Genomic DNA, 25,220 nt, shown 5'->3' on the forward strand with positions numbered 1-25,220 from the left:
ATCCCCCCCAGGCCCCGCCCCGGGCGCGTCCACTGTCGCGGGAGGATCGGCTCCGCTCGTTCTCCGCTGCTCCGGCCGTCCCTCCACCGGCCCCGGCGCCGCTGGCCGCAGTTTCCGCCGCGATGGGGGTTCCCCGTGCGTCCCGGGGCTCCCGGGCCCGCGCGGCCGCCGCAGCAGCAGACCGCACACCCCCACCCACCGTCTTGGTGCATCCCGGCGCTACGGCGTCTGAGCAGGGCCGTAAAGCTGCGGCGGCGGTTCGCGTTTCTCGTGTCCGCTTGACTGACAGCTGCGCGGCGGGAGCGGACGGCGCGAGCGGGAGGCGGCGGCGCAGGTACTGCGCCCGGGGGTTGTGGGGCCGTGCGGCCAGGGTCCCGTGGCCGGAGGTGTCCGACCGGGAGCGGCTGGAGCCGGACGCGAGCGGGGCGCGCGAGTTCGAGCCCGGAGCCGACACGCAGCAACAAGTGGGGTCCGGCGCGGGGGCTCGGGGAGAGGGCGGGCGGGGGCCGGGGCGGGTCTTCCTGCCGCCCCTCCTGGCCGCGCCGGGTAGTGGGTCCCTCCGCCTCGGCCTCTGCCTGCGGGGTGTCCGGGGGTCCCATTCTGGACGCGGCCCAGCCCCTAGGGGCGCCGCCCTGGCCTCAGCCGCGCAATTAAGGCCCCCGCCGGCAGCTCCCCGCCCCGGGCCCCTGTCCGCGTTCTTTCCGCTCTTTCCCGGGAGTGGGGTCGGGGTGCGCCCTCCCGGGTCCCGGCTCTGCTGGCTGCTCGCCGTCCCGAGCTCCCGACGCTCAGACGCGCCTCTGAGCACGGGGAGAGGGGACCCGGGAGGGAGGTCGGGGAGGGCGTCGAGACCCCGGCACAGGGGACCCCTGGGCAGACTCCCGGAGGCTGCACTGGCAGGACTCGCTGAAGGCCTCAGCTCTGGCTTGCCCTGGAGCTCAGGGCCTACGGAGGACGAGGGACTGGGAGCCCGTGTCTCTCGGATGGAGTGCGGGGGGGCTGGCACCAGCACCCTTCTTGCTGTGCCCCTGGGGTGGGGGTGAGGAAATGGGGGGTCGGTGTGCAGTGAGAGGCAAAGAAGGCTCCTTGGAGGTGCGAGGTGGGCTGTGGAGGGTGGGTGGGCTGCAAAGCGGCACCCATGGGGGGCTCTGGGCTGGTTTGCCTTCCTGAGGCTTCTGGCTGGGGTGGGACCTGTGTTGGGTTCCAGGCATCAGCTGCCGCTTTCTCAGGGCAATGCTGCGTCTGAGAAATGCAACTTAGTTGCAGAGGAGGAGGATGAAGGGTTTTCTGGGTCCAGAGTGGTGCTGGCCAGATCCACTGCACACTTGGGGTTTCTGCTCTCACCCTGGCCAGGGCCCTGGGCAGCTTCCCCAGTGGCATTTGCCATACCCCACCCAGCCACGTGCGGAGCCACGAGCCGAGGCCACTTCCCTTCCCTGACCCCCTCCCCCCAGGATGAGTGGACGCACATCCTGCTCTGGGCAGAAGGGCAGGACAGGGGCCGTGAGTAACGGTGGCCTGGGGTCAGAGCCAGGTTCAGCTGCAGAGGCTGCTGGTGGCTGTGGAGGTGAGGGAGGCAGGGGGGTCCCGGATGTTAGCAGGGTGGGCCCTAGGGAGTGGGTGGGGGCCTGGAGGCTTCCTGGAGGAGGGTCCAGGGCCTGTCCCGCCCCTGTTCCTGCCTGCAGGAGTTGTTTACTCAGAGCACGAGGTGGGGGGAGTGAGCTGCTCTCCAAATCCTGGCTTGGGCCAAGCTGACATTCTTGGAATTCCGAGTGTCTGCGCTTCCTATCCCTCCATTTCCCAGCAGAGCCCCTGAGATCTGGAGACTGCCCCAGCCTCGCGCTCTGTGCATCTCCCCCAAGCCCCCGCCACATGTGTGCGGAGGCCCCTGGGGGCGCAGGCCTGTCCTCAGTCCCGACTGGGCTCTACCTGAGGACCCTGGGGAGCCTGAGCTTGCCTCGGCCCTGGCGGGTGCGTCCCCCGGAGAGTGTGTGGGGCGGAACAGCCTGGGGCCTGGGCCTGGCCCTGGCCCTCCTCAGGCAAGTGGGGGTGGAAGGGAGCCTGATGGGGGGGCAGGGCACTGTGCCGGCCAGCAGGGGCGGGTGGGGGCCCCTCTCTCCTGGTCGTGGAGTGTTGGCACAGACTGGGCCCGGCTTTTGGGGAGGGTCTGGGATGGGGCCAGGAGGGTGAGGCGCTGGTTTTATAGAAGGGGGCGTTGTGGAGCCTCCTGTGGTCAGGGCAGGGCACAGGGAGCAGAGGGTGGGCTCCCCCCGGGTGCTTCCTGCTAGAGGAGGGGTCACTTCAGGGCAAAGGACCAGGGGAAACCCATGATTGAAGTTTTAGCTGCTGATCCCTCCCACCCTGGGTGTTGCCCTGGAAACAGGCCAGCCACGGGACTGGGAGGGCTGGGACTGGGAGGGCTGGGAGGGGGAGCACGGGCTGAGCCCTGGCTGGGATTCAGCTGAACTTGCACTCTGGTCTGGGATTACAGCCCACGTTTCCCTATCTGTAAAACTCAGGTGGGATCAGAAACTGCCCGCCAGGAGGGCTGCATCCCTCCTGCTGCTGAGGCCGCGCATGACCTTGACTGGGAGAGGGTGTTGAAGGTGTCTGTCCCCAGCCTCGCCCCCACACCTGTGCCCTCTGGCCCTGTCCATGCCTGGGACAGATGTGTGCTCACCCCCAGGGTGCTGTGGGGTGGGGTGGGTGCACACGGCGCCACAAGCACACGTGCCCGACACCTCCGCAGTGCACACAGCCAAGGCCACTGCCCACCGTACCTACGCTGTCCGTGTCCTCCCTACTGTCCTGGGAGACCGGCGTTGTGAGCAGTGGGGTCTGTAGATGGGGCCGAGGCTGAACTGGCCCCAGCCTCACCACTCATATGCCTGGGCTGGTGATATTTGGGAATGTCATTGCCTGCCATGCAGCTGCCCAGGCCTGATGTGCCCCCCAGACTGTTCTGTAGGGGTCTAGGTTGCAGGGGCCAGGGCCAGGGCTGTGGTGGGATGGCACCTTAGGTGCGGCTGCTCCTGGAGCCTGGGGGGTGTAGGAACGTGCCCCCCACCTGGGGTCCTAAGTCTGTTGCCTTCACCCCCAACTCCCAGCAGATAAATACCCAACAGTGCAGGGGGAGGATTACAGGGAAGGCCTGGAGTGTGGGGTTAGCCTTGGTGGTCCCAGGAGGAAAGATTAGGGGACCTCTGGACTGTCTGTCCCTCCCCTGGGGCTGCTGGGGGTATCAGAGTGGTGTCTCCAGCCTCCAGGGCTCAGGTTTGGTGGGAGGGGCCTGGTGCCACCCAGACTCTGTGTGCAGCCCCCAGTCCCTGCTCCTCTGTGTGCATGAGGGGGTGCCAGCTTGCTTGGGACCCCCCAGGGTGAGGGCCTGGGACGGGCACTGGGGCCCCACAGGGGCTGAGGCAGCCAGGAAGCCCACAGCATAGGCTGTTTGTGTTGGCGGGCCTCCCTGCCTCCTCAAAGCTGCCTCAGAGCCCGTGGGCCTGGGGGGCCGGGGTGTGTGGGCCTGGCTCTGCTGTCTGTCCTGAGCTGCCCCTGCTGGGCTGTGTGGAGACCCCGAGGTCTGGGCTGGGCCAGGACTGAGCTGCTGCCCTGCTGCTGGGACTCAGAGAGGCCGCTTCACTGGCATGACACCCAGGCTGCTGCAGACAGGCTGCTTTATCATGAGGGCAGGCCCCTCTTTGGGGGGGACCTCCGTCTGGCCTCGTGGGTATCTGAGATCTCCTCGCAGCTCAGTCCCCAGGGCTTTTCCAATCTGCAGAGCTCTGGGTGTCTCTCTTGGGGCTCTCACTCAGCCAGGGTTGGGGTGGAGCCTCTATGGTTCCCTCCTGCCCTGGGGCTACTGGAAGGACAGTTACCTCACTCCAGAGAGCTAGTTCTGGGGGGCGAGGTGTTGCGGGGTTGAGCCAGCAGGGCAGGGAGGAGTGGGCACTGTGTTTGGCTGCCCAGGTGAGTTTGGGGCCTCTCCCTGGCCAGAAATCCTTGAGTGCCAGGAGAAGGACAGACTCCCCAACCTGGCACCCATGGTGGAGGAGGGCCTTGCGGGTCATTGCTGGCAGCTCCATAGGGAGGGCGTGAGGCCCCTTCCTGAGCTTGGGTGTCTGCCCAGAGCCCAAGGCAGGGTGGGGTAGGGGTGCTTGTGCGTGGTAGGAAGCAGACAGCAGGCTGGTCCAGGGGTCCAGGACCCCAGGGGGGAGGCACCGCTATGTGTCTGTGTGGGTGCAAGCGTGTGTCTTGGCCTGTGTCTCTGCATGTCCGTGCTGAGTACGTCTTTGAACATGTGTTCTCTGCACCCCGTGTCTCTGTGAGTGTGAGTCTGTGTCCCTGCCTGGCTGTCTCAGAGGCCTGAAGGAGCAGAATTTGGTGACTCAGTCATTGATTCAAAGATCTCCTGGTTGGGGCTACTCCTCAGTGGTCTTCTCCTCTGAGTCCGGTGGTATATCCCCTGCTTACCCCGACTGCCCCACTGCCCTGTAGGTACCTGGCCCCAGGTGGGGGTTCCCTGCCCTTCTCTGGGAGCATCTCTGGCTGTACAGCTGAGGGTGGAAGCCAGGGCTCCACTCTGCCCATCTTTCCTTCTGCAGAGCTTGGGGCTGTCTTGGTCGCACCCACCACCTGCCTGCCCACTTGTCAGCCTTCAGGGACCCTGAGCACCGCCTGGTCTTTTTCCTGTGGCCAGCCCAGGTATGTCACGGCCCGGCTGGGCTGGATGGTTGTGGTGGGCAGCAGTGGGCTTGCCTCTGGGTGTCACTTTGCCAGCCCAGGGGCCTTGCCAGCCGGACACTTTGACACCACACCTGAGTATCTAATTGGAGCTCCTGTGGGGAGGGGCTGGACTTTGGAGACAGGGTCCCAGAACACCCCGACTGGGGTGTTGAAGGACCCTCCCCGACTGAGCTCTGACACTGTGGCCTTGCCCAGGCCCCTGCCTGCGTCTGGGCAACCCAGTGTGAATCCTGAACTTGGCAACAGAAGCAAGCCCAGCCCCCGCTCCTCCTGGCCCTCGGTGGCCTTGTGAGGTTTTTGATTTCTTCTTGAATAGGCTTCATCTGCTCACCTGGGTGATGTGTGCAGATGAGCTTTGTAGATGGGAAAGGGGGTGGCAGGGGTCTTAGGGGACACTGGGACTGCATCCTGGGCGCTGGGCTCAGTGCAGGCACCCAGACCAGCTCTCCCTTCGCCCTCCCACCCGCCTGGGACCCTCGAGCCTTGCCTGCCACTTCCCCTTCCAGCCCCAGCCACAGAGGGACGCAGGGGAGATGGGGCAGGGGTGCCACTGGCTAGCCTGGCGGTGGATGCTCTCCTCGGGGTGGCTCGGGTGGTGTTTTTGACTGCAGGCGGGGTCTGGCTCCTCCCAGTCAGCCTGGGGTCCTCCCGGGTCCCCGTGGTACCTCCCCTTGCCTGGCCCACGAGTAGGTGCTCTAAGTGCTGCCCAGGTCACATGCGAGCTCCCTGGAGGCACTGCGCACGGCTGAGTGTCTGCCCTCAGGTTGCACCTGCGTGGCCAGGGAAAGGGGGCCAGGCACTATCAGCTCTCTGGGCAGAGCTTCGGGTGAGGGTTTCTGTCAGGGTTGGGGTCCCAGGGCTCCTGGGGTCTCTGCTGGGCCCCAATGCGTGGCCGCCGTTCTGACGCATTCCTGGGGCCCAGACCTACCAAAGAACCCTCAGGGGAAGGACAGGGTAGGGCCATGGGAAGCCCCAGGATGGCCGTGTGGGCCTTCAGGGGACCTCCAGGCCAGCCTCCTGTTCTCTGGGGGCCCCCTGTTCCTTTCCCCCAGCGAGGACCTGGGCATGGGCTGCTGCCCTGGGGCTTGGGCTGCAGTTCTCTACAGAGCCCTTGGGGGGCAGCAGAGGCTTGGGGCACTGAGCCCAGGTTGTCAGGGGTGGGCAGAGGTTCGGGACCTCCTTGGGCACCCAGGGCTTCCACGGCAGCCCTCCCCAGACCTGCCACCTCCCACATCAGTCACTCCAGGAGGACCCAGGCCTCCAGAGCTGGTCAGCCTTGCCATGGGGCACCCCTTTCCCCTCCCTTAGCTTCCTCTCACTCCTCTTCCTCCTGCCCTTCCTCATTCCCGACCTCTGGGCTTCAGGTCATCTGCCAGGAATCTGGGCCACGTGCTGATGTCTTCCCGACACCGCAGGGCCCTTGTGCCCTTGTGCCCTGTGGTGGGGGTGGGGCTTCAGAGGCGTGGGGTAGGCTGCGGGGCACAGCTGGGGGCCTCTGTCCCCATCTCTGGCTGTGAGAGGTGTGTGCGCATCCGGCGTGATGACACCCAGGAGTGCAGGCACATCTGCGCACGGGGCCGGTATGTCTGTTCTTGTCAAAGGGTGGGGTGGGGTCTTTTACAGGCTGACTTCCAGCCTGGGCTGGAGCAAAATGAAATTCTGGGCCCCTTGTTTAAAAATTACAAAGAATTTCAAGACGGGAACAGCAGAGCATCAAGCCAGCTGGGGTGGGTGCGCGCGACTGCCCTTGAAGCCGGCCCCGCTCCCGCATTGGGTACAGCACGGGGCGGAGGCCGAGTCGGGCCCACCTGGAGCGCTCTGGGTCTGTCCTGGGGCTGCCAGCCTCCTGCGGGGCTGCCTGGTGGAGGGGGGTGTGTATCTCAGGAATCACACCTGCGCTTTTCTGTGTTCTGGAACCTCCCGTATAGTCAAAGACTCAACGACACCTGCTCCAGGCAGTGCAGGCTGACCCAGCACCCCCGCCCCGCCCGGAACTCAGGGCTTCCCAAGGCGCCCGGGGCGCAGCCGCTCCAAGTTGCCACCAGACAGCAACGGGGTCACCCTCCATTTGCGTAGTGCTTTGCGTATCGTTCTCGTGGTCGGAGGTCTCCAAGCCTGGCCCGGGGCCGGGGTCCGGGCGAGGTACCGTGGGGGGAAGGGCTGGGCCGTCGGTCGCGGGCTAAGAGCTGCCCAGGTCTCATCCCCAGGCCCCGGCCCCGGCCCCCAGTCCCCTCAGGCGCCCTTCGCGAGCATCTTCCTGCCGCGCGCGAAGGTGGGGAGGGCTGGGGCGCCGGCGCGGGCGGAGGAGCCGGGGTCGCGGCTGGTGCGTTGCCGGGGGCTGCGATTGGCCCGCCCAGGCGGAGCGCTGGGGTTTGCCCGGCGGTGCGGCGAGGAGGGGAGGGGTCCGCGCGTGGGCGGAGCCTCCGGGGATTGGCCGGGAGGGCGCGGGGCGGGGCGCGCGGGGTCGGGGGCGCGGGGGCCGCAGCGCGCGGGCCGGGCAGGTGTCGGGGTTCCGCTGCCGGGGTCCGAGCGGATCCGCGCGCCCCGTTGCCACCGCGGGGGCCAGAGCGGAAGGAGGAGCGGGGCCGGAGCAGGCGCCGGCCGGCGGGATGGGGCGTTCCGGGGCGGCGGGCGCGGGGCGCTGAGCGGCGGCTCCGGCACACCCGGGCGCGATGCGCCGCTCCAGCACGGACGAGTCCACGTACCGGCGCAGCCCCTCTCCGGAGGGCAAAGAGCCGGACTTCGCGCGCGGCGGCCCCTTCCGGCGCTACAGCAGCCTGTACGGGCGCGCGGGCGGCGGGGACGCCGGGGACGCCGGGGGCGCCTTCTTCGGCCTGCACGCGAACCCTGGCCCCAAGGCGGCCCAGGCGCGCTACACGTCGCCCAAGGGCAACAAGTACCTGGTTTTCTACCTGGACCTCTCCTTCATCTTCCTCCTAGAACTGAAGCGCTGCGGCATGGCGCGCGCCTGCCTCCAGGCCGTCAAGTACCTCATGTTCGCCTTCAACCTGCTCTTCTGGGTGAGTCCGGGGGCCGGGGTGGGGGCCCGGGAAAGACCCGGGGTCCCTGCCGCGGCGAGTCGCGGGGTCTGGGGAGTCGGAGTCGCTGCCCCGGCCAGGCGTTCGGTGCGGTTGTGGGGTTGGTCCCGGGAGGACCCAAGACCGCTGCTCCGGCTGGGAGCCTGGACTGGGTGGGTGGGGAAGGTTTGCACCATCGCGGGGTCCGCCCCCTGCACTCAGAGCGGCTGCCCCACGCCCCGGCCCCCTCTCCTCTCCTCTCCTCTCCTCTCCTCTCCTCTTCTCACTTGATGAGATGGGACACGTTGCACACGTGCGCGCCGGACAGGGCCACCGGGGCACTGCGCCTCTCCTAGGGTCGGGGTTCGAGTCCGGGTCGTGGCCAGTTTTGCGCGGGGCCCCGGTGCCTCGTCTGCGCCCGCCCCTTCCTCGGTGCAGCCGTTATCCTTGCCTCGGCCCCGCCCCTCCAGGCAGGCGACCTGTCGGGCCCAGGGACTCACTTCCGAGGGGTTGAGCCGGCTGCCGCCAAGGTCCCCCAGTCGCCGGGAGGCGCTGCGGAAGGGAATCCTGGACACTGAGCAGGGCCGTGGGCCGTGAGTGCTCGCGGGAGACACTGGCTTTCCCGCGCCTCCGGCAGCAGAGGCTTCCCTAACTTTTGCCGAGGTGGGGTCGGGTGTGCTCAGACCTGCAGTGGTGTCCAGGGGGGGCCCTGCGTGCTGGGCGGAGCAGAGCTGAGGTAGAGGGAGGACAGGGTTCCACCCCACCCCAGCCCCATGTCAGCAAGAGGTGGGGCCGGATTCCCACCTGGCCAGGTTGGAGCAAGCCTCATAGAGCCGCGACCCTGTCCTGTCCCTGGCCCCTGTGGAGGGCAGCTGCAGTTGGGGGTGGCCGAGGATGACCTGGACCGGGCCTGGGGCTTTGCTGGCTGGGCTGGGGGAGGTGAAGTGATACCAAGGTCATTCTGTGCCGTAGTCTTAATTCCTGAACCACCTCCTGCAGCTGGGAGTCGGGGGTGTGGCCTCAGCTCCTGCCTAGGCTCTGAGCTTCAGAAGGAGGCTGTCCATCTGCATGAGGTCCAGCTGGGGCCAAGTGCCCAGAAGCCTGAGTCTGTCTTCCCACCTCTCCCCTCCTGAGCCCAGGCTCCTTCTCTAGCCAGCTTGGGGTGGGGGCAGGGGGTCCCTGGCAGGGACAGCCAGCCTGGGTTGCCTGCCGGGTGTGACCCAAGGAGGCTCTTGGCCTAGACATCCACCTCCAGAAGGGGTCACCCAAGGGTTTGTTTTCTGCAAGAGGCTCTGGAGGGGTGAGGCCCAGTCCTGAGGGGTCCCTTGGAGGTAGGGGTTTTGGGAGGTGTGGGTGTGGCCTGGAGCTGGTGGGTGTGGGGGGTGGGTTGCAGGTGGCTGAGTGACCAGAGTGTTTCTGTGATGGGGGTACGGGGCAGAATGACTGAAGGGCAGTGGGTGTGGGGGCCCGGCAGGCAGGCAGGTCCTGGGAGGGGAAGCCCTCTCTCTTTTCCACCCTCCTCCCGTCCTCCGTGGCCTGGACACCTGCCTTCAGGGAGAAAGAAGAAGGTCTTTTCCCGGAGGGGTCTCTCTGCTCTGAGAGCAGCTCACCCTCATGGAGAACCCCCAGGTGGACCTCTCTTTGCTCTGTGAACCCCAGAGAAGCCTCCATTCCTACCGCGTGGCAGACACACTCCCCCATCCTCAACCTGGGAAAGAACACACAAGGAACCCCGTTGGGACCCTGTTCTGGGCTGGAAAATCCAATTCTGTCTTTTTCATCTTTATTTTCCGAGATAGAGTCTTGCTCTGTCGCCTGGAGTGCAGTGGCGTGATTTCGGCTCACTGCAACTTTCCGTCTCTGGGGTTCAAGTGGTTCTCATGCTTCAGCCTCCCAAATTGCTGGGATTACAGGCGCGCTTCACCACGGCCGGCTAATTTTTGTATTTTTAGTAGAGACAGGGTTTCACCATGTTGGTCAGGCTGGTCTTGAACTCCTGACCTCGTGATCCGCCTGCCTCGACCTCCCAAAGTGCTGGGATTACAGGCGGCCCCAATTATTTTTTATTAATCAATCACCACCTTCCCTCCAGTCCAGCAAACTGGAGCCCTGCTGGCTTCATACACCAGCCTTGGCTCCCCCTCCAACCCTGGGCTGGTGCCCAGTGGGGGTCTGAGGGTGGGGGCGGGGCAGGGGAAATAAGAACGAGTGGGGGTTTTGCCAGGAGAGTCCGTCCTGGGCTGACGTCCACGCCTGCTGTGCCCTGAGTCACTGTGAGCTAAGCCCTCTTTTCCTGGTATGAGGCTATTTCAGGAGTCAAGCCTAGCGCACCCCTTCCCCAGGGCTCCTTTCCTTTTGGGGGTGTCAGCCCCCTGTTGTAGGGGCTTTTGCCGCCCACTCCATTTTCTACTCATTGGGAGACCAGGGGATACCACCTGGCCCTCTCCTCCTCAGAATCATTTCCTCCGTCTCCTCAGGAGCGAAGTTCAGGGGTTAAGGTGGTGGGAGGGGCGTCCCCCCGGCGGGACCTCAAGATCCCCGCGTGTGTCTGTCCTGACCCCCAGCTGCCGGAGTCCTGCTGGGCCTGTGGGGAGGGCATGGGGGAGCCCCAGTGGGCAGCCAGTGACCAGAGCCGTGGGCAGTGGTGGGAGCTGGGATGGGGTGAGGGAAGTTGTGTGTAGCTGGGGGGCTGTGCCCGTCCTGGGTGTGGCTATGGGTGTGGGGGCAGGGGCTGAGCCCTGTAAGTGGCACAGGTGCGGCCAGGGTGAGGGGTCCTGTGGCACTGGAAGGGGTTGGGGGGCTGGGAGTGGGGTCCCGTGCCTGGCTCCTGTGCAGTGATCAGGGTGCAGTGATGGTTCTGCAGCTTCCCTCTGCCCCCATCTTGCCTGGCTGCCCCTTAGCTTTGCTGTCCTGTGCCCTCAACCCCAGCCTGGCACCCCTCTCTCCCACCTTTGCCTCCCGGTTCTCAAAGCCCCCCTTCTTCCAAATGCAGACCCTCCAAGGCCCTCACAGTACTCCTGGCTTCCAAGGTCTCTTTGGGTCCAGGCCTGAGCCCCCCTCCACACCCACAGTCAGGCTGGGCCCCTGGTCATTGACTGGGCCTGGGGCAGCCTCAGGGCCTACCTGGGAGGGGAAGGGAGGGGCTCGCTCCAGAAGGCTGATTGACGTATTTCTTTACAGCGTTGGTTCGGATTTCCCGGGCAGGCATCTTTGCTGGGGTCTGGGAGGGTGGGGCTGCTGGCAAGGGTCTGTGCTCAGAGCCTCCAGCTTTAGGTGGAGTGGCGAGGGTTCCTGGGGCAGCTAGGGTGGGGAGGTAGGATGTGTCCTGGCCTGGTGGTGGGGGACCCGGTGGGGCCTTCAGAGTTCAGAGCACTGGTGCCAACTCCTAGCCCCATGGACATCTGGGGATATGCTGCCTGCCTTTAGCAAATAGAGGCCTCCACCCGGTGATGGCAGCTCCGCTGGGGCACAGCCACTGAGCCTTCCTTTGAGCCCTCCCTGCACAGGTTGGAGAGTGGGAAGCAGGCTGCCTGTGGTGGGGCCAGGGTGTCTCCTGGGAGCCTCATTCTGGGAGAGGCTGGGTGCAGGGCCCGTGAGCCTGAGGGAGGTGTCCTGGGCCCAGGTAGGTGCCGACAGACACAGGTCAGCAATGGTGAGGGCGTGGGGGCTCTGCTGCCCCGGGACCCCCACCTTCAGGCCTTTGTGCTGCCTTGTCAGCTCAGCTGCTGCCAGCAACACTCTTTCCTTAATGGAAGTGGAGGTCCCAGGGGCGGAGGGGAGAGGACGGGGCCTGCTCTTCCTGCCTGTCAGGGATGGAGGCAGCTGAGCTATTTAGCAAGGTGCCACCACGGAGTGCTCTCCTCCCGCCCTCCTGCCCTTGGCTCCTTCCAGACGCTGCTCCCCAGGGTGGATGCTGCTCCCCTTCCCCTCCCCGCCAGCACCAGGAGCTTGGCGGAAGCTCAGGCCCTCTCTGCACTGTGTGGTTAGGGCCTGTCTGGGGGGCCGGGGTGGGGATTGGAGTCCCACCTGCCAGTGTGGGATGCCGGGCAGGTCCTGCCCTCCTTGGGGCCTCATTTTGCCATCTGTACCACGTGAGGCGGTATAGGGTGAGGTCCCCATATACTGGCCTGGCCCGGGGGTTGAATGGAAATGTGGGAGGCCCCTCAGTCCCACCACCTGCGCTGATCCCTGGGGAGACCCCCCAGGTGGGCAGTGTGAGTCTCGGAGCCAGGTGGTCAAGGGCCCCAGCCTGGAGGGGCACGGGGGCTGTCCTGGCTCTGCCCTGCCTGGGCTGTCAACCCTGGAGGTGTGGAGGCCCCTCAGCCTCACTGCCCACTCACTGTTGTCCCAAAGGAAAGTCCTGGCTGCGCTTGAGGCTTCTGCTCTAAGATCAGCAGTGAGCCTGGTGGAGGGGTGCGGTGGGGGCCAGCCTTGGCTTCCCCTCCCCTGGGATGAGCTGAGACCGATGTCTGGCAGATAGCATGGCCGGCCCGCCTGGCGCTGGCCTCTGGGCAGCACAGTGTCCCCAAGGGTGGCAGAGGGCTCTGCCTCCAGCTCCCAGGCCTCTCTGAGGAGTTTAACATCCCAGGCCAGCCTTTGGATCAATTGTTCGGAAACAGTTTCTGAACGAAGGCCCTGACTCGGGCAACCACAGCGTCTCTGAGCCTTGGGGAGTGTGTGGCTCCCTGTGGGTGGGGAGCAGCAGCAGTCGGTCGGGGGACACTGCCTGCCCAGCTGTGGGCTCCAGGCAGCTCTGGTGCTGTTGGAGGTAGGTCAGACTTGTCCACCTGGTGACACAGGCCTGGCTCCATGGGGCCTCTGCAGGTTCCAGGTCCCAGCTGGCGGCAGGGCAGGCAGGCCGGGCCTCTGTGTGGAGAGGGCTGTCTCCGGGGGCGGAGATGTGGCATTGGCAGCTCAGGGCTGCAGGGGGCAGGCAGAGAAGTCAGGAGGCCCACGCAGGGGGACGGGAGTGAGCGTGGGGGACCTGGGCTCCCAGCCACAACTGTGCGATGTGAGGTGTGGCCTGATGACGGCAGGCCGCCTCCTTGCTGTTCCCACGCAGCCCTGCTGCACCCACAGCCCCGCTGGGTCACAGTCTTCTCCTGGATTCCTCCCTGCCCTCCAGCAAACTCCTACTCACCCTGTAGGACCCAGCATTGGCACCCTGGGCAGGTGCCCCCTGACAAGGGCTGTTCTGCTCTCCCTGCCTTGGACACTGGCCTCAGGGTGGGCCTTGGTCACTGGGTGGGGCTGGTCTCCTCATCTCTGGGCCCTGGGGGCCCTTGAAGAGCTCTTAGGGTTAGGGGTGAGGGAACGGAGGACAGATGGGGATGTGGAAACAGGACGTCACTCGGGGCCCATAGCTTTAAGGAAACAAATCACAGTGAGCCACACAGATTGTAAGTGGACAGACTTGTCATCCCTGGAAACCAGCATCTCAGCCATGATGGGGATGTTCCCGCCAGCCCAGAGGGTCCTGAGGCTGTGCTGGCTGCCGGCATCCCTGTCTCTGGACAGAGCCCTGGCCCCTGCAGGGACCCAGCCCCCCATCCTATTCCAAGGACATGGCTGGCAGCCCAGCCATCTGCCACAAAGCTGCGTGGCCAGAGGGGCAGTGGGCTGAGGGCTGAGGGCTGAGAGCTGGCCAGCGCGGCTCCCGTGGGCCTGGAGGGAGCACACTCCATAGACTCCAGTGACTGCACGCCTGCCCAAGGCCTACAGGAGGCTCAAGGGGGCCGTCCCCCAGCACCTGCCCAAGAGGCTCAGGTGGGCTGTCCAGACCAGAAAAGAAGGGCAGAGCAGAGAATGCATGGGCCTCAGCAGCACCTGCACCCGGCGCTGGGGGACGGCCCCCCGAGCCTCTTGGGTGGGCGCTGAGGGACGGCCCTCCAAGCCTCTTGGGCTCCTAGTCTTGGGCAGAGCCATCAGTTGCTGCTGAAGATCAGGGTGAGCAAATGTCTGATGGACTGAGCCTGGGGCCTGGTGTGCTGGACGGACATTGGCCAGAGATGGTCTCAAGCAGGTCCTGGGGACAGGTTCTGGGCAGTGGACAGTGTGAGCTGATGTCTGGGAGAAGGACGGGCCCCAGGCACCGCTGACTGGAGGTGAAGAGGTCTGGGACGGAGCCCCTCTCCTGGGCTGTTCCCCCAGCTGCCATCATCCCTAGGGTGCCTCTCCCCAGCTGTCATGGGGCGGGGTCAGCCTCCCACCTGAGCTTGTATCTGGCCTGGTGGGGGCAGCAGTGAGGCAGGGAGGCTTTCAGCCCATTCCTATTTGTATTGAGTGCGTGGGGAGGGAGCTACTCTGGTTTCCGGGGCCAGGCCCAGATGCTGGGTGGGACCCTGGTAGGGTGCGCAGGCTGCCAGCCACACCCCTAGCTGCTCCCCCTCTGGCTGCATTTGACCAGAGGGACCTGGCTCTCCTGGCCTCAGCCCTGCTCATCCTGCCTTTGATGTTCTGTCTCCAAGCGAATGGGGCCCATTTTCTCTTGCACTTTGAGGCTATAATTTTCCTGCCAAAATGTTTTAAAAGCTGCATACACAGAAACACTTTCAAAATTGCAGGTAATTTTATTAACCACGTGCACGCATTTTATCTGTGTGGGTCTGCCAGCATGCTGGGGCCTCGGGGCCTGGGGGACGCCAGGTTGCAGGGCAATAACGCGCGCATATGTGGCCACGTGTGATGGTGTGAGGCGTCTGTGGCAACGTGGGCTGTTGTCTGTCACAGTGTGTGTGACCGAGCCCGTCTGGTGACAGTGGGTGTCTCTTTCCTGCCGTCTTGGGTGGAGGTGAGGATGGTTCGTGGAGTGTTAATTAGGGAAATCAGTTCCCACCAGGGCTGGGGCAGTTGTGGGAGGGGCCCAGGGCTGGAGGTGTAGGGCCCCTTCCTGCCCAGTCCCCATGGAACGGGGTGTCCCACACCTGGCATGGCACCAGTCACTCTGCACGTGTCCTCCCTGTGCCCTTTGACACATCCCCGTCGGGCGAGGGGAGCTCGGAACAGCTCATTTTCCTGCTGACAGGAGAGGTCTGCGTCCTTGGAAGGCAGAGGCAGAGGGAGATGGAGCAGGCAGTTTGGGTTTTTTTTTTTTTTTTTCCTGAGACGGAGTCTCGCTGTGTCACCCAGGCTGGAGTGCAGTGGCATGATCTCTGCTCACTGCAAGCTCCGCCTCCCGGGTTCACGCCATTCTCCTGCCTCAGCCTCCCGAGTAGCTGGGACTACAGGCGTCCGCCACCGCACCTGGCTAATTTTTTGTATTTTTTAGCAGAGACGGGGTTTCACTGTGTTAGCCAGGATGGTCTCGATCTGCTGACCTCGTGATCTGCCCGCCTCGGCCTCCCAAAGTGCTGAGATTACAGGTGTGAGCCACCATGCCCGGCCCCAGTTTGGGTTTTAAATGACAGTTTTCTCTGTTGTGCTAGCACCTCCCCTCAGTTCAGGGACCTTCACCCCGAGCCTGGGCATTTCGTCTGGAATGAGACTTGTGGGGTTGCTTGGCGCTTGAGGCCAGGATGTGCTCTGAGCTGGCGATGGCCATCTCCTCTCCTGGGGACTCTTGCTTCCCTCTGACCTCCTGCCCTCATCACCTGGTGATCTGGACCCAGGGCCATATCCCTTCTCTGCCCAGTTCTTGGGGCAGTGATGGTGTCGGACCGTGTGTGGGTCCCCCTGGTGCCCTGTCTGCCCCTCCACAAGACCTGGGAACTGTGGGAGGACATGGGGACAGCCCAGGGGCAGGCTGGGGTTCCTGTGTGCTTGGGAACGCCCCTCAGTTCCGCATGGCCTTGTCTGTACATGGTGTGTGTGACCTTGTGCCCGACGGTCTGGAGGGAGCATTGAGTGGGCCATTGCCTGTCCAGGCCTCTTCTCTGCTCCAGAATGTTACGAGGGACATCTCTCCAAAGATGGGTGGGTGGGGGTGCCGCGTTCACAGTCACGACCCTGGACAGGCTGTCCCCCAGCCGCTGGTGCATCCCATAGCAGGTCCAGGTTCCCCGCGAAGTGGGGGCATCTCTGTAGAGCTGGCACACCCCTGCCCACCCTGGGGCTGTGCCCCAAGCCCATTGCTCCCAGTGAGGACAGATTCTCTTAATTAGGGATGTCCCCTGGCACTTGTACCACGGAGCGGGCCTCTGGTCCTGCACACTCCAGACACATCCACCCTGGCTCACACACACCCCGGCTCACATGCACCCCGGATCCCACCCCCACTCACATGCATCCCGGATCCCACCCCGCTCACACGCACCCCGGTTCCCATGCACACCTGCTCACATGCACCCCGGCCCACACACACCCTGCTCACACACCCTGCTCACATGCACCCCAGTTCCCATGCACCCCAGGCTCCCACGCACCCCCCCTCACACGCACCCCAGGATCCCACCCACCCCGGCTCACATTCACGCCCGCTCACACGCACCCTGGGCTCACACGCATCCCGGCCCACATGCACCCCGCTTGCATGCACCTCTCCTCCCACCCCCGCTCACATGCACCCCTGGCTCACACGCACCCCAGCTCTCAACGCACCTCTGGGCTCACACCCCCGCCAGCTTGCACCCCTGGCTCACATGCACCCCGACTCACACACCCCCAGCTCACACACGCACCCCCAGCCCACACTCATCCCCGCTCACACACACCCCTACTCACACACACCCTGGCCCACACGCACCTTGGCTCACATGCATCCCCATTCACATGCACCCCGGGCCCACACGCATCCCCTCTCGCACCCCGGCTCGCATGCACCCTTGCTAACATGCACCCCCTCTCCCAGGCACCCCGGCTCACATGCACACTTGCTAACATGTACCCCCTCTCCCAGGCACCCCGGCTCACATGCACCCTTGCTAACATGCACCCCCTCTCCCAGGCACCCCGGCTCACATGCACCCCCACTCACACGCACTCCGGCTCACATTCACCCCGGCTCACACGCACCCCCTCTTACACGCACCCTGGTCTCGCACCCCGGCTCACATGCACCCCAGGCTCACACACACCCTGACTCACACACACCCCCTCTTACGCGCACCCCGGGCCCACACGCACCCTGGCTCACACACACCCCGGCTCACACGCACCCTGGGCCCACACGCACCCCAGCTCCCATGCATCCCTGCTCACATGCACCCCAGCGCCCATGCACCCCTGCTCCCATGCACCCCGGGCTCACACGCACCTTGGCTCACACATGTCTCAGGCTCATGCATCCCTCCTCTGGTGTGTCTCCGGGCCACCCTCCACCGGGCTGTGCTGGCTCCCACCCCCAAGCCTCTTCCTGGTCTCCTGGGAAGCCTCACCTATCCCGCTAAGCTGCTTCTGGGGCTGGGTTTGCTCAGAAGGCACACCCAGGCTGGGCGCTGTGCCCAGGTCTCCTATTGGCTCCTTAGCAGCACCCCTGGAGCCATGAGGGGCTGTGTGGTCAGAGCCAGCAAGTCAGCCCCTGCCTCGGTACTCCCAATCCTGGGGCCCAGAGCACAGGGGTGACCCCTCTTCCTGCACCCAGTCTGTCCAGCTCCCCGGCGCCCCTGTGCGCTGTGCCTGGCCTGCTGGGGAGGGGCTCTGGGCGTAGGTGTCAGAGCTCAGCAGGCACCAGGAGCCAATGGCTCAGCAGAGCTTCCCAGGACAGGCCCTGCACTGGCAGCCTCCAGACAGCGTTCTGTTTTGAACGTTAAGCAGAGATGCTACCTCTGAAAGGCCGGGGAAGGACAGAGCCTGCCTTCTCCCCAGGACGGCCTGAGCGTGTGTGGGACTTGTGGGGCCCCAGCATTGGGGGGAATCTGCTCTGAGGGGATTTCACCCTGTGGAGCCCAGAGGGACCCGAGACACCAGTGACAGGCCTGGCCTGAACCTCGGGGCACCAGCGGCCATGCTGGCCCTTAGGCAGGGAGCTGTCTCCCATCTCCCCAGCACAGGCTCCTGCCTGCCAGCCAGCCAGTAAAAGGGTGGCGGCCTCCAACCTCCAGCCTGGCCCTGGCTGATGCACTGCTCAGGGAGGGGCAAGTGAGCGTGCACACGAGGAGGGGGCATCTCCCACCCCCAGGCCCCCTGAGGCAAGAGTGTTGGGGCCCATGGGGCCTGCGTGAGCCCTGCCAGGGTGGAGGCCCCAGGCCTGTCTTGAGCTGGGCTGGTGTGGCAGGTGGGGGTGGGGCAGCTGCTGGTGGCCAGCAGCTCATCTCCCAGCCTTGGTTTCTGTCTGGAAAGTGGGGTGTGAGTCTGGCCACTGGGGCTTGGGAGGCTTTTATGGGGCGACTTGGGGCTTCTGGTAGTCCCCAGGGAACCCCCAGAGCCCGGGGTCTGAGCCTGTCCTCAGGCATGTGGTCTGGGTGCTCCAAGGGGTTTCATCGGGTTAAGGGGTGGCTTTGCCAGCCCATTCCCAAGTCCTGTCCAGTCCGGGGTGGGGCAGGGATCCCCCAGGGCTGCGCGTCAACCGTCGGCACCCCTGGACATCTACCCACCACCCACCTGGGCGCCCACGCTGCGGACCGGGAGCTGGTCAGCATTTTCGGGGGACTGCTTACCCCGTGCCCAGGCCTGGAACATATCTCCCATCTCATCCTGAAATGGCCCAAGCCCGAGGCCTCAGCGTCTGAAGGTGGGGGTCCTGGCGGACCCCTGCTTCCCTTGAGGCCTTGCTGGGCCAGCAGCCTGGCACCCTCTCTCTGGGCGCAGCACCCCCTCGTCTCCTCCTGCCTCTTCCTGTTTTAATTGATTTTTATAAGAACAAGCACTTAGGAAACACAGTAAGAGCTCCGGCGGTTACAGACGCTGCAGGAGGTGGACCTCTGGATGGCAGGTGCTCCTGTGGGACCCGCCTGCTTTGTTCCCACCAGTGCCCATGTGGCTGTAAGAAATCATAACTTGGCCGGGCACAGTGGCTCCCGCCTGGAATCCCAGCACTTTGGGAGGCCAAGGCGGGTGGATCACGAGGTCAGGAGATCGAGACCATCCTGGCTAACATGGTGAAACCCCGTCTCTACTAAAAGTACAAAAAATTAGCCGGGCGTGGTGGTGGGCGCCCGTAGTCCCAGCTACTCGGGAGGCTGAGGCAGGAGAATGGTGTGAACCTGGGAGGCGGAGCTTGCAGTGAGCCGAGATCACACCACTGCACTCCAGCCTGGACAACAGTGCGAGACTCAGTCTCAAAAAAAAAAAAAAAAAAAAAAAAAAAACTATTGTGGCTAAATCCTCTCTACTAAAAATACAAAAAATTAGCCGGGTGTGGTGGCGCATGCCTGTAGTCCCAGCTACTTGGGAGGCTGAGGCAGGAGAATCACTTGAACCTGGGAGGCGGAGGAGGTTGCAGTGAGCCAAGATGATGCCACTCTACTCCAGCCTGAGCAACAGAGTGGGACTCCATCTCCAAAAAAAAAAAAAAAGAAATCATAACCAGGAGCAAAGCATGAGAGCATCAGCGTTTCTCCTGCCACAAGTGACGGGGGACAGCCGGGGACATCACAGAGACCTTGTCGGGAGCTGGGAATCGGAATCCTGGGACCACCTGCCAGGAAGCCCCATCCCGGAGTGAGGGCAGGGCTGGGTCTCCCTGACAGCACAGTCTGGAAAGGCTGGAGTGGGCCTTCTGCACTGCGCAGACCAGAGGGCGAAGTGGGGTTGGGGGTGTGCAGACTGTGTCCTGGGGCCTAAGATCCCGTCCCTTTGGCTCCAGGTCAGGGGTCGGGTGGATCCCTCCTAGAGGGAGTGGTTCAGAGGCACAAGGGAGCCTCCCCCATTGTGGCCATGGAGCGTGGGTTTGGGGATGGGGTGCCAGCCCAGGGTGTCGGGAAAGACTGGGCTGCCCTGGGATTTAGCAGGACTCTGGGTGGTTCTGGCTCAGGCTGGCAGGTGGCGTGGCTTTGGGCTTGTGGGCCGGGCTCTGCCCTGGGGTCCAGAACTTGCGTTGGGGCCTCACCCTGTCTGTGTCTCTCATGTTGCTGTGCCCCAGCTGGGAGGCTGTGGCGTGCTGGGTGTCGGCATCTGGCTGGCCGCCACACAGGGGAGCTTCGCCACGCTGTCGTCCTCCTTCCCGTCCCTGTCGGCTGCCAACCTGCTCATCATCACCGGCGCCTTTGTCATGGCCATCGGCTTTGTGGGCTGCCTGGGTGCCATCAAGGAGAATAAGTGCCTCCTGCTCACTGTGAGTGCCGGGGCCCAAGCGATGCTCCGGGTGGGATCACGCAGGGTGGGGTTCCGGTGGTCCCCAGGCCTTGGCTGCTGCAGTGACCCCCCCAGACGTGGCACCACCTCTGGGGCCTGACCTGGGAGTGTGGCCCAGGGCGCTGGCCACTGCTGGGTCTTCCAGGCTACACTGGGGCTGGGGGTGATTTGCAGAGCGGCGTGGGGGTCAGTCTCTCAAGAGAACATGCTGTACCTTGTCGGGGGCCTCCCCTGATGGGACACTGGCCCTGGTGAGTGCAGGCACAGCCCCATACACACACACGCACACACACACACATGCGCGCGCGCAGCCTTTCACGGGCTTGCGGTCTCCGTGACCCATTCCTGGCCACTCCACCCCCACTGTGGCCCCTTCCCCAGCTTCTTGTTGGAGGCCTGGTCTCTCAGCTCCCTGGGACCGTCTGCTGGGACCCTCCCAGCCCCCACCTCGCCTCGGGGATGAACTCATAGGCAGGGATATGTTTATCCTCCTTGGAAATGTTAATCACAGATAATTAAAAAGGAAAAGGGCTCCTAGATGGAAACACAGGCTTGCTACTGATTAATATGCCTGGCTGAGGCCGTGGGCCCCGCGGGGGGTGTGCAGCCTGCTGAGGTCCTAAATCACGAGGCTTCCGATCACTCTTTTGTCTGGGAAGCCCTGGATGGGGTGGGGCCTCCCTTAAGTCGCCTCAGCCAGCCCACTCCCCTCCGTACCCCTTCCTGGGGGCAAGCCCCACGTCTGTCAGCCTCCCTGGCATCAGGTTGGGGCCTAGAGACCCCTGGAGGCAGTCGGTGGGGGTCTGTGGCAGCCCTGCTGGGGCTTGGAGCTCTTCAAACAGTTGAGGAAGCTGCTGTGTGTGGGCCCTGCCAGGCCTGCAGGGACCGAAGCCCAACCCCCTTTCCCATGGGTGACTTGGGACCAGAACCCTGGGTACCTCCTGGGGGTGAGGGACTCCTGTGTCCTTAGCCCAGCACCCTGTCTGCCCCACTCACACCCACTCTGCCTGGGCCCCCCAGCTCCTGGACACACACTGTCCATGCCTGCCCTCTTTTGCGGGTGTCACTGACCCCCGCATGGAGGAGCAGCAGGGCTGGGGTCAGGCTGAGTTTCAGGGCTGCCGCCAGGTGGGGAAAGCGTGCGTGGTCAGAGGTGGGGCTTGCAGCCTGTGGTCTTGCTGGAGGGGGCATCAGCCACGCTGGCTGCCCTGAGGGCTGTGACGTGTGGGCGGAGGGGGCCTCTGCAGCCCAGCTGTGGCCCCTGCTGGGGCATCTTCCCACCATGAAGACACAGGCACTCAGCGAGGTATCTGCCAGACACTCAGAGGCCCCTGGATGGAGGTGTCCTGAAGGCAGCTGACAGGGGCTGGGGTCTCGAGAACAGGGACTTGTGCCCACTTGGGGGTGTCTGGGTTGTCCCAGGGATGGGGGTGGGGGAGGGGAGCCCAGGCCAGCTCAGGGCCCCACACTCAGGGGCTGAGCAGGACGCAACAGCCACAGTCCCTGGACCTGGGGCCAAGGGTTCTGAGGTGGGGGCGGTGTTCTGGGCTCTCTGGGAGTGGGGGCCTGGCAGGGGATGGGGCCGGGGCCGAGGGTTCTGAGGTGGGGGTGGCATTCTGGGCTCTCTGGGAGTGGGGGCCTGGCAAAGGTTTCCTGGCAGTACCAGGTTTCCATGAGGTGCATGGCCCTGGCATGCTATGGGGCAGAGGCTGTGGGGCCTTTTGGGTCCCCGTCTGAGCCTGCCCCCTGCACAGTTCTTCCTGCTGCTGCTGCTGGTGTTCCTGCTGGAGGCCACCATCGCCATCCTCTTCTTCGCCTACACGGACAAGGTATGGCCGCCTTGACCGCAGGCCCAGCTGCAGGGCTGGGGGCTCCATCCTCACTCCCAGGGAGCACTGTGGGCCTGGTGTGGACAGAGTGGCCCTGCATCTGCCCTCACTGGCAGCCAGGACAGCGGGTGTGGATTTACCAGGCCTGGAGGGGCAGCACCGGCAACCCTGGGAGGCTGTGCTGTGGCTCTGTGGCAACTGGGGCACGAAGGCACTGCTCCCTCACCCGGAGGGTGCGCCCCAGGTTGTCCCCTGCCCTCTGACACAGCGTCCTGAGCCGTCTGCTCCCAGTGCCCCATCCTGGCTGCGCACCGTGGGGTTCTGCTCTGTAGAGCAGCCTCCTCTTGGTCACTCATTTATATATTCAGCCATTTGTTTATATTGGGATGAAGTCCTGGCTATTGAGGCTGCACTCCGAGCTAGAACACAGCACTGCTTTGTTTTGTGAATCACACTGTCCATCCTTGGCCCTCAGGAGCTCCTGCCTTTGGCTGCTGGGTCCCCTGACGCGCCTCCATCAACAGACTTTTCATTTTGGGGCACGTCCTGACTTCCTGGCACTGCAGGGCGCTCCAAGCTCCTTCATTCCCTGCCCTGGCCCAGGAATCAGCCCCTTCTCCAGGGTGCCCCGGGTCCTCACTGAATATTGGGGATTGAGGCCAGGGTGCTGGGTGGGCTCAGCGCTTAGAGCCCCTGGCTTTCAGCTCACACAGCATGGCTGCACGTGTCCCGATGCATGGAGGCACCTGTGTCCCTGTCGTCTGTCCCTCCAGGACCCATGGTCCTCCCCCAGGCTGGGGAGGAAGCCCAGAGGTGGCCCTGGGCCTCAGGGCTGCTGGGAGGACATGGGGCCGGTGTGTCTGCAGCTTGGTGGGCTAGGAGGGGCCCAGCTTAGGGGCCAGCGAGGGGGTCTGGATGAGGGAGGCGGGGTACAGTGGGAGGGGCCCTGCTGACCCCCACCCCCGCACCCTCAGATTGACAGGTACGCCCAGCGAGACCTGAAGAAAGGCTTGCACCTGTACGGCACGCAGGGCAACGTGGGCCTCACCAATGCCTGGAGCATCATCCAGACCGACGTGAGGCGTGGGCAGGTGGGCGGGGTCAGCGGGTGCCCCCTCCCCTCCTGCCTCAGCCCGACCAGAGCTTGCCCTCCAGTTCCGCTGCTGTGGCGTCTCCAACTACACTGACTGGTTCGAAGTGTACAACGCCACACGGGTGCCTGACTCCTGCTGCCTGGAGTTCAGTGAGAGCTGTGGGCTGCACGCCCCCGGCACCTGGTGGAAGGCGGTGAGTGACACCCCCACCCTGGGGGCTGGTGGGGGCCTAGAGGGTGGGACCAGCAGGCCCTGGCGTAATGCGCATGCCTCCCTGCAGCCGTGCTACGAGACAGTGAAGGTGTGGCTTCAGGAGAACCTGCTGGCTGTGGGCATCTTCGGGCTGTGCACGGCGCTGGTGCAGGTATGGCCTGGGGACCTGTGGGCTCCCAGCCTCCACTTTGTTGGGGCCTTCTGAGCCCAGGAAACAAAGTAGCAAAGACCTTGCCCCCAGGAACCCACGATCGGGGAAGGCCGGGGCAAAAGCAGGAGAGCGAGTTCAGGGGAATGGGCAGGGATGGCCTGTGGGGATGGTGGGCTCCCTCCTAGTGGACAGAGGCAGAGGCTGGTGTGGGGTGGAGGCCAGTGGCCGTCCATGTTGGTTGGTGGCCCAGGACTGGCCAGTGCACAGAGTGTGGCAGCCGGGGCCCTGGTGCCAGTGGCCCCTGCTCTCCAAACTCCACAGCCCTCAGGAAGTCCTGGGTGTCCTCATGCCTGCAAGGCTCAGGGGAGGGTGCTGTGGCCCCTCAGGAAGTCCTGGGTGTCCTCATGCCTGCAAGGCTCAGGGGAGGGTGCTGTGGCCCCTCAGGAAGTCCTGGGTGTCCTCATGCCTGCAAGGCTCAGGGGAGGGTGCTATGGCTTGAGCCACAGGGTTGGGTGGGGTGTGCAAGCCACCGGGAAGTTGAAGGGCTCTGCCACTGTCACCCGCCCCGGGGTCAGGGCCAGGGCACCTGCTGAGGACAGGGACCGCTCCGGGCTTGCGGCCTGAGCCTGTGGAGCTGTTGCGCCCAGCCCTCCCCCGCTCCCCACAGATCCTGGGCCTGACCTTCGCCATGACCATGTACTGCCAGGTGGTCAAGGCGGACACCTACTGCGCGTAGGCCGCCCGCTGCCCGCCGCCCGCTTCTCTGCCAAAAGGACACCCACGGGGAGATGGCCGCGCCCACAGCTGCCTTTCCCACCACCAGCCTCGGTGCTCTGCCCCATGCTGGGAGGAGGGAGGGAGGAAGGAACAGGTGCCTGGAGCCCCCGGAACCCTGTTCCTGGAAGGCCCTGACTCAGGTGGCTTCAGGGCATCCGGACCCCCTCCCCCCACCCCGGGAGGGGTGGCCACACGCTGGCTGCGGGACCCGGGGCAGGGGTGGGAGGGGCCTCCAGCACTTTTTATATTTACGTATTCTCCAGAGCAGTGTTCACACGGGAGCCAGCCTGTGGCCCCCAGCCTCCCGGGAAACGGGCTGGGGCTGGAGGAGCCGGGTCTCGGCATCCTGGAGGTGGCCCCGCTGGTCCTGGTGCTCCAGGCAGGGCCGTGGACCCCTCACCTACATTCCATAGTGGGCCCATGGGGCTCCTGGTGCATTTTAATAAAGTGTGAGCAGCAGCCTTGCGTCTATTGCTAGTCTGCTTTCCCTACCCTATCTTCCCTTCTGGCACCGAGGCCTGGGGCAGGGCAGCCTCTGGCATGAACGGTGCTTAGGCAGAGCCCTGTGGCTGTGGGGTCACCTGGTGCACAGGCTTGTGGGAGCTGCCTGCAGAGCAGTCTCCAGACCTCCAGTTTTAAGGAAATCATGACATTAGCTCTAAGAAGTGGTGACGAGGCTGGGCGCAGTGACTAACACCTATAATCCCTTTGGCTATGGGAGGCCAAAGCGGGTGGATCACCTGAGGTCAGGAGTTTGAGACCAGCCTGGCCAACATGGTGAAACTCCGTCTCTACTAAAAATACATAAATTAGTCGGGCGTGGTGGCAGGTGCTTGTAATTCTAGCTACTTGGGAGGCTGAGGCAGGAGAATCGCTTGATTCCAGGAGACGGAGGTTGCAGTGAGCCAAGACCGCACCACTGCACTCTAGCCTGGATGACACAGGAAGACTACATCTCAAAAAAAAAAAAGTAATAAATAAAAATTTTAAAAAAAGTGCCAGGGCCCCTGGGGGGCCGTCCCTGAACTGCCAGCCTGTGCTAGGGGTGGCCTCCCTCTGCTTCACCCCCCACCCCAGGGGCTTCCTCCGGAGGTGGGGCTCCCCTGCCCAAAAACCCTCACCCCGGGGCCTCCTTTGGAGGCGGGCCTCCCTCTATATCACCCCCTACCCTGGGGCCTCCTGTCGAGGCGGGGCTCCGCTCTTCCCCTATTTTGTTCCTAGAACTCTGCCC

At 64.4% G+C, this 25,220-nt stretch overlaps 1 protein-coding gene across 7 annotated transcripts; it reads left to right on the forward strand.

Annotated features, from left to right (window-relative positions):
* Nucleotides 1-4: 4 nt before the first annotated feature.
* TSPAN4 (tetraspanin 4) lies at nt 5-24,448 on the forward strand. Of its 7 annotated transcripts, none has more exons than XM_054439025.2 (9): nt 78-334; nt 4,599-4,698; nt 7,681-7,760; nt 19,714-19,905; nt 21,680-21,754; nt 22,729-22,830; nt 22,910-23,041; nt 23,129-23,212; nt 23,880-24,448. In XM_054439025.2, exons 3-9 carry the CDS (start codon nt 7,698-7,700, stop codon nt 23,946-23,948), a joined length of 717 nt encoding a protein of 238 aa, XP_054295000.1. In that variant the 5' UTR covers nt 78-334; nt 4,599-4,698; nt 7,681-7,697; the 3' UTR covers nt 23,949-24,448. The 7 variants fall into 7 exon arrangements, with proteins under 7 accessions (XP_054295007.1, XP_054295000.1, XP_054295004.1 ...); XM_054439029.2 differs by having other exon boundaries at nt 290-469; XM_054439031.2 differs by having other exon boundaries at nt 310-464.
* The last annotated feature ends 772 nt before the right edge of the window (nt 24,449-25,220 follow it).

This window comes from Pongo pygmaeus, chromosome 9, assembly GCF_028885625.2.
Source record: "Pongo pygmaeus isolate AG05252 chromosome 9, NHGRI_mPonPyg2-v2.0_pri, whole genome shotgun sequence".
Lineage (NCBI taxonomy): Eukaryota > Metazoa > Chordata > Mammalia > Primates > Hominidae > Pongo > Pongo pygmaeus.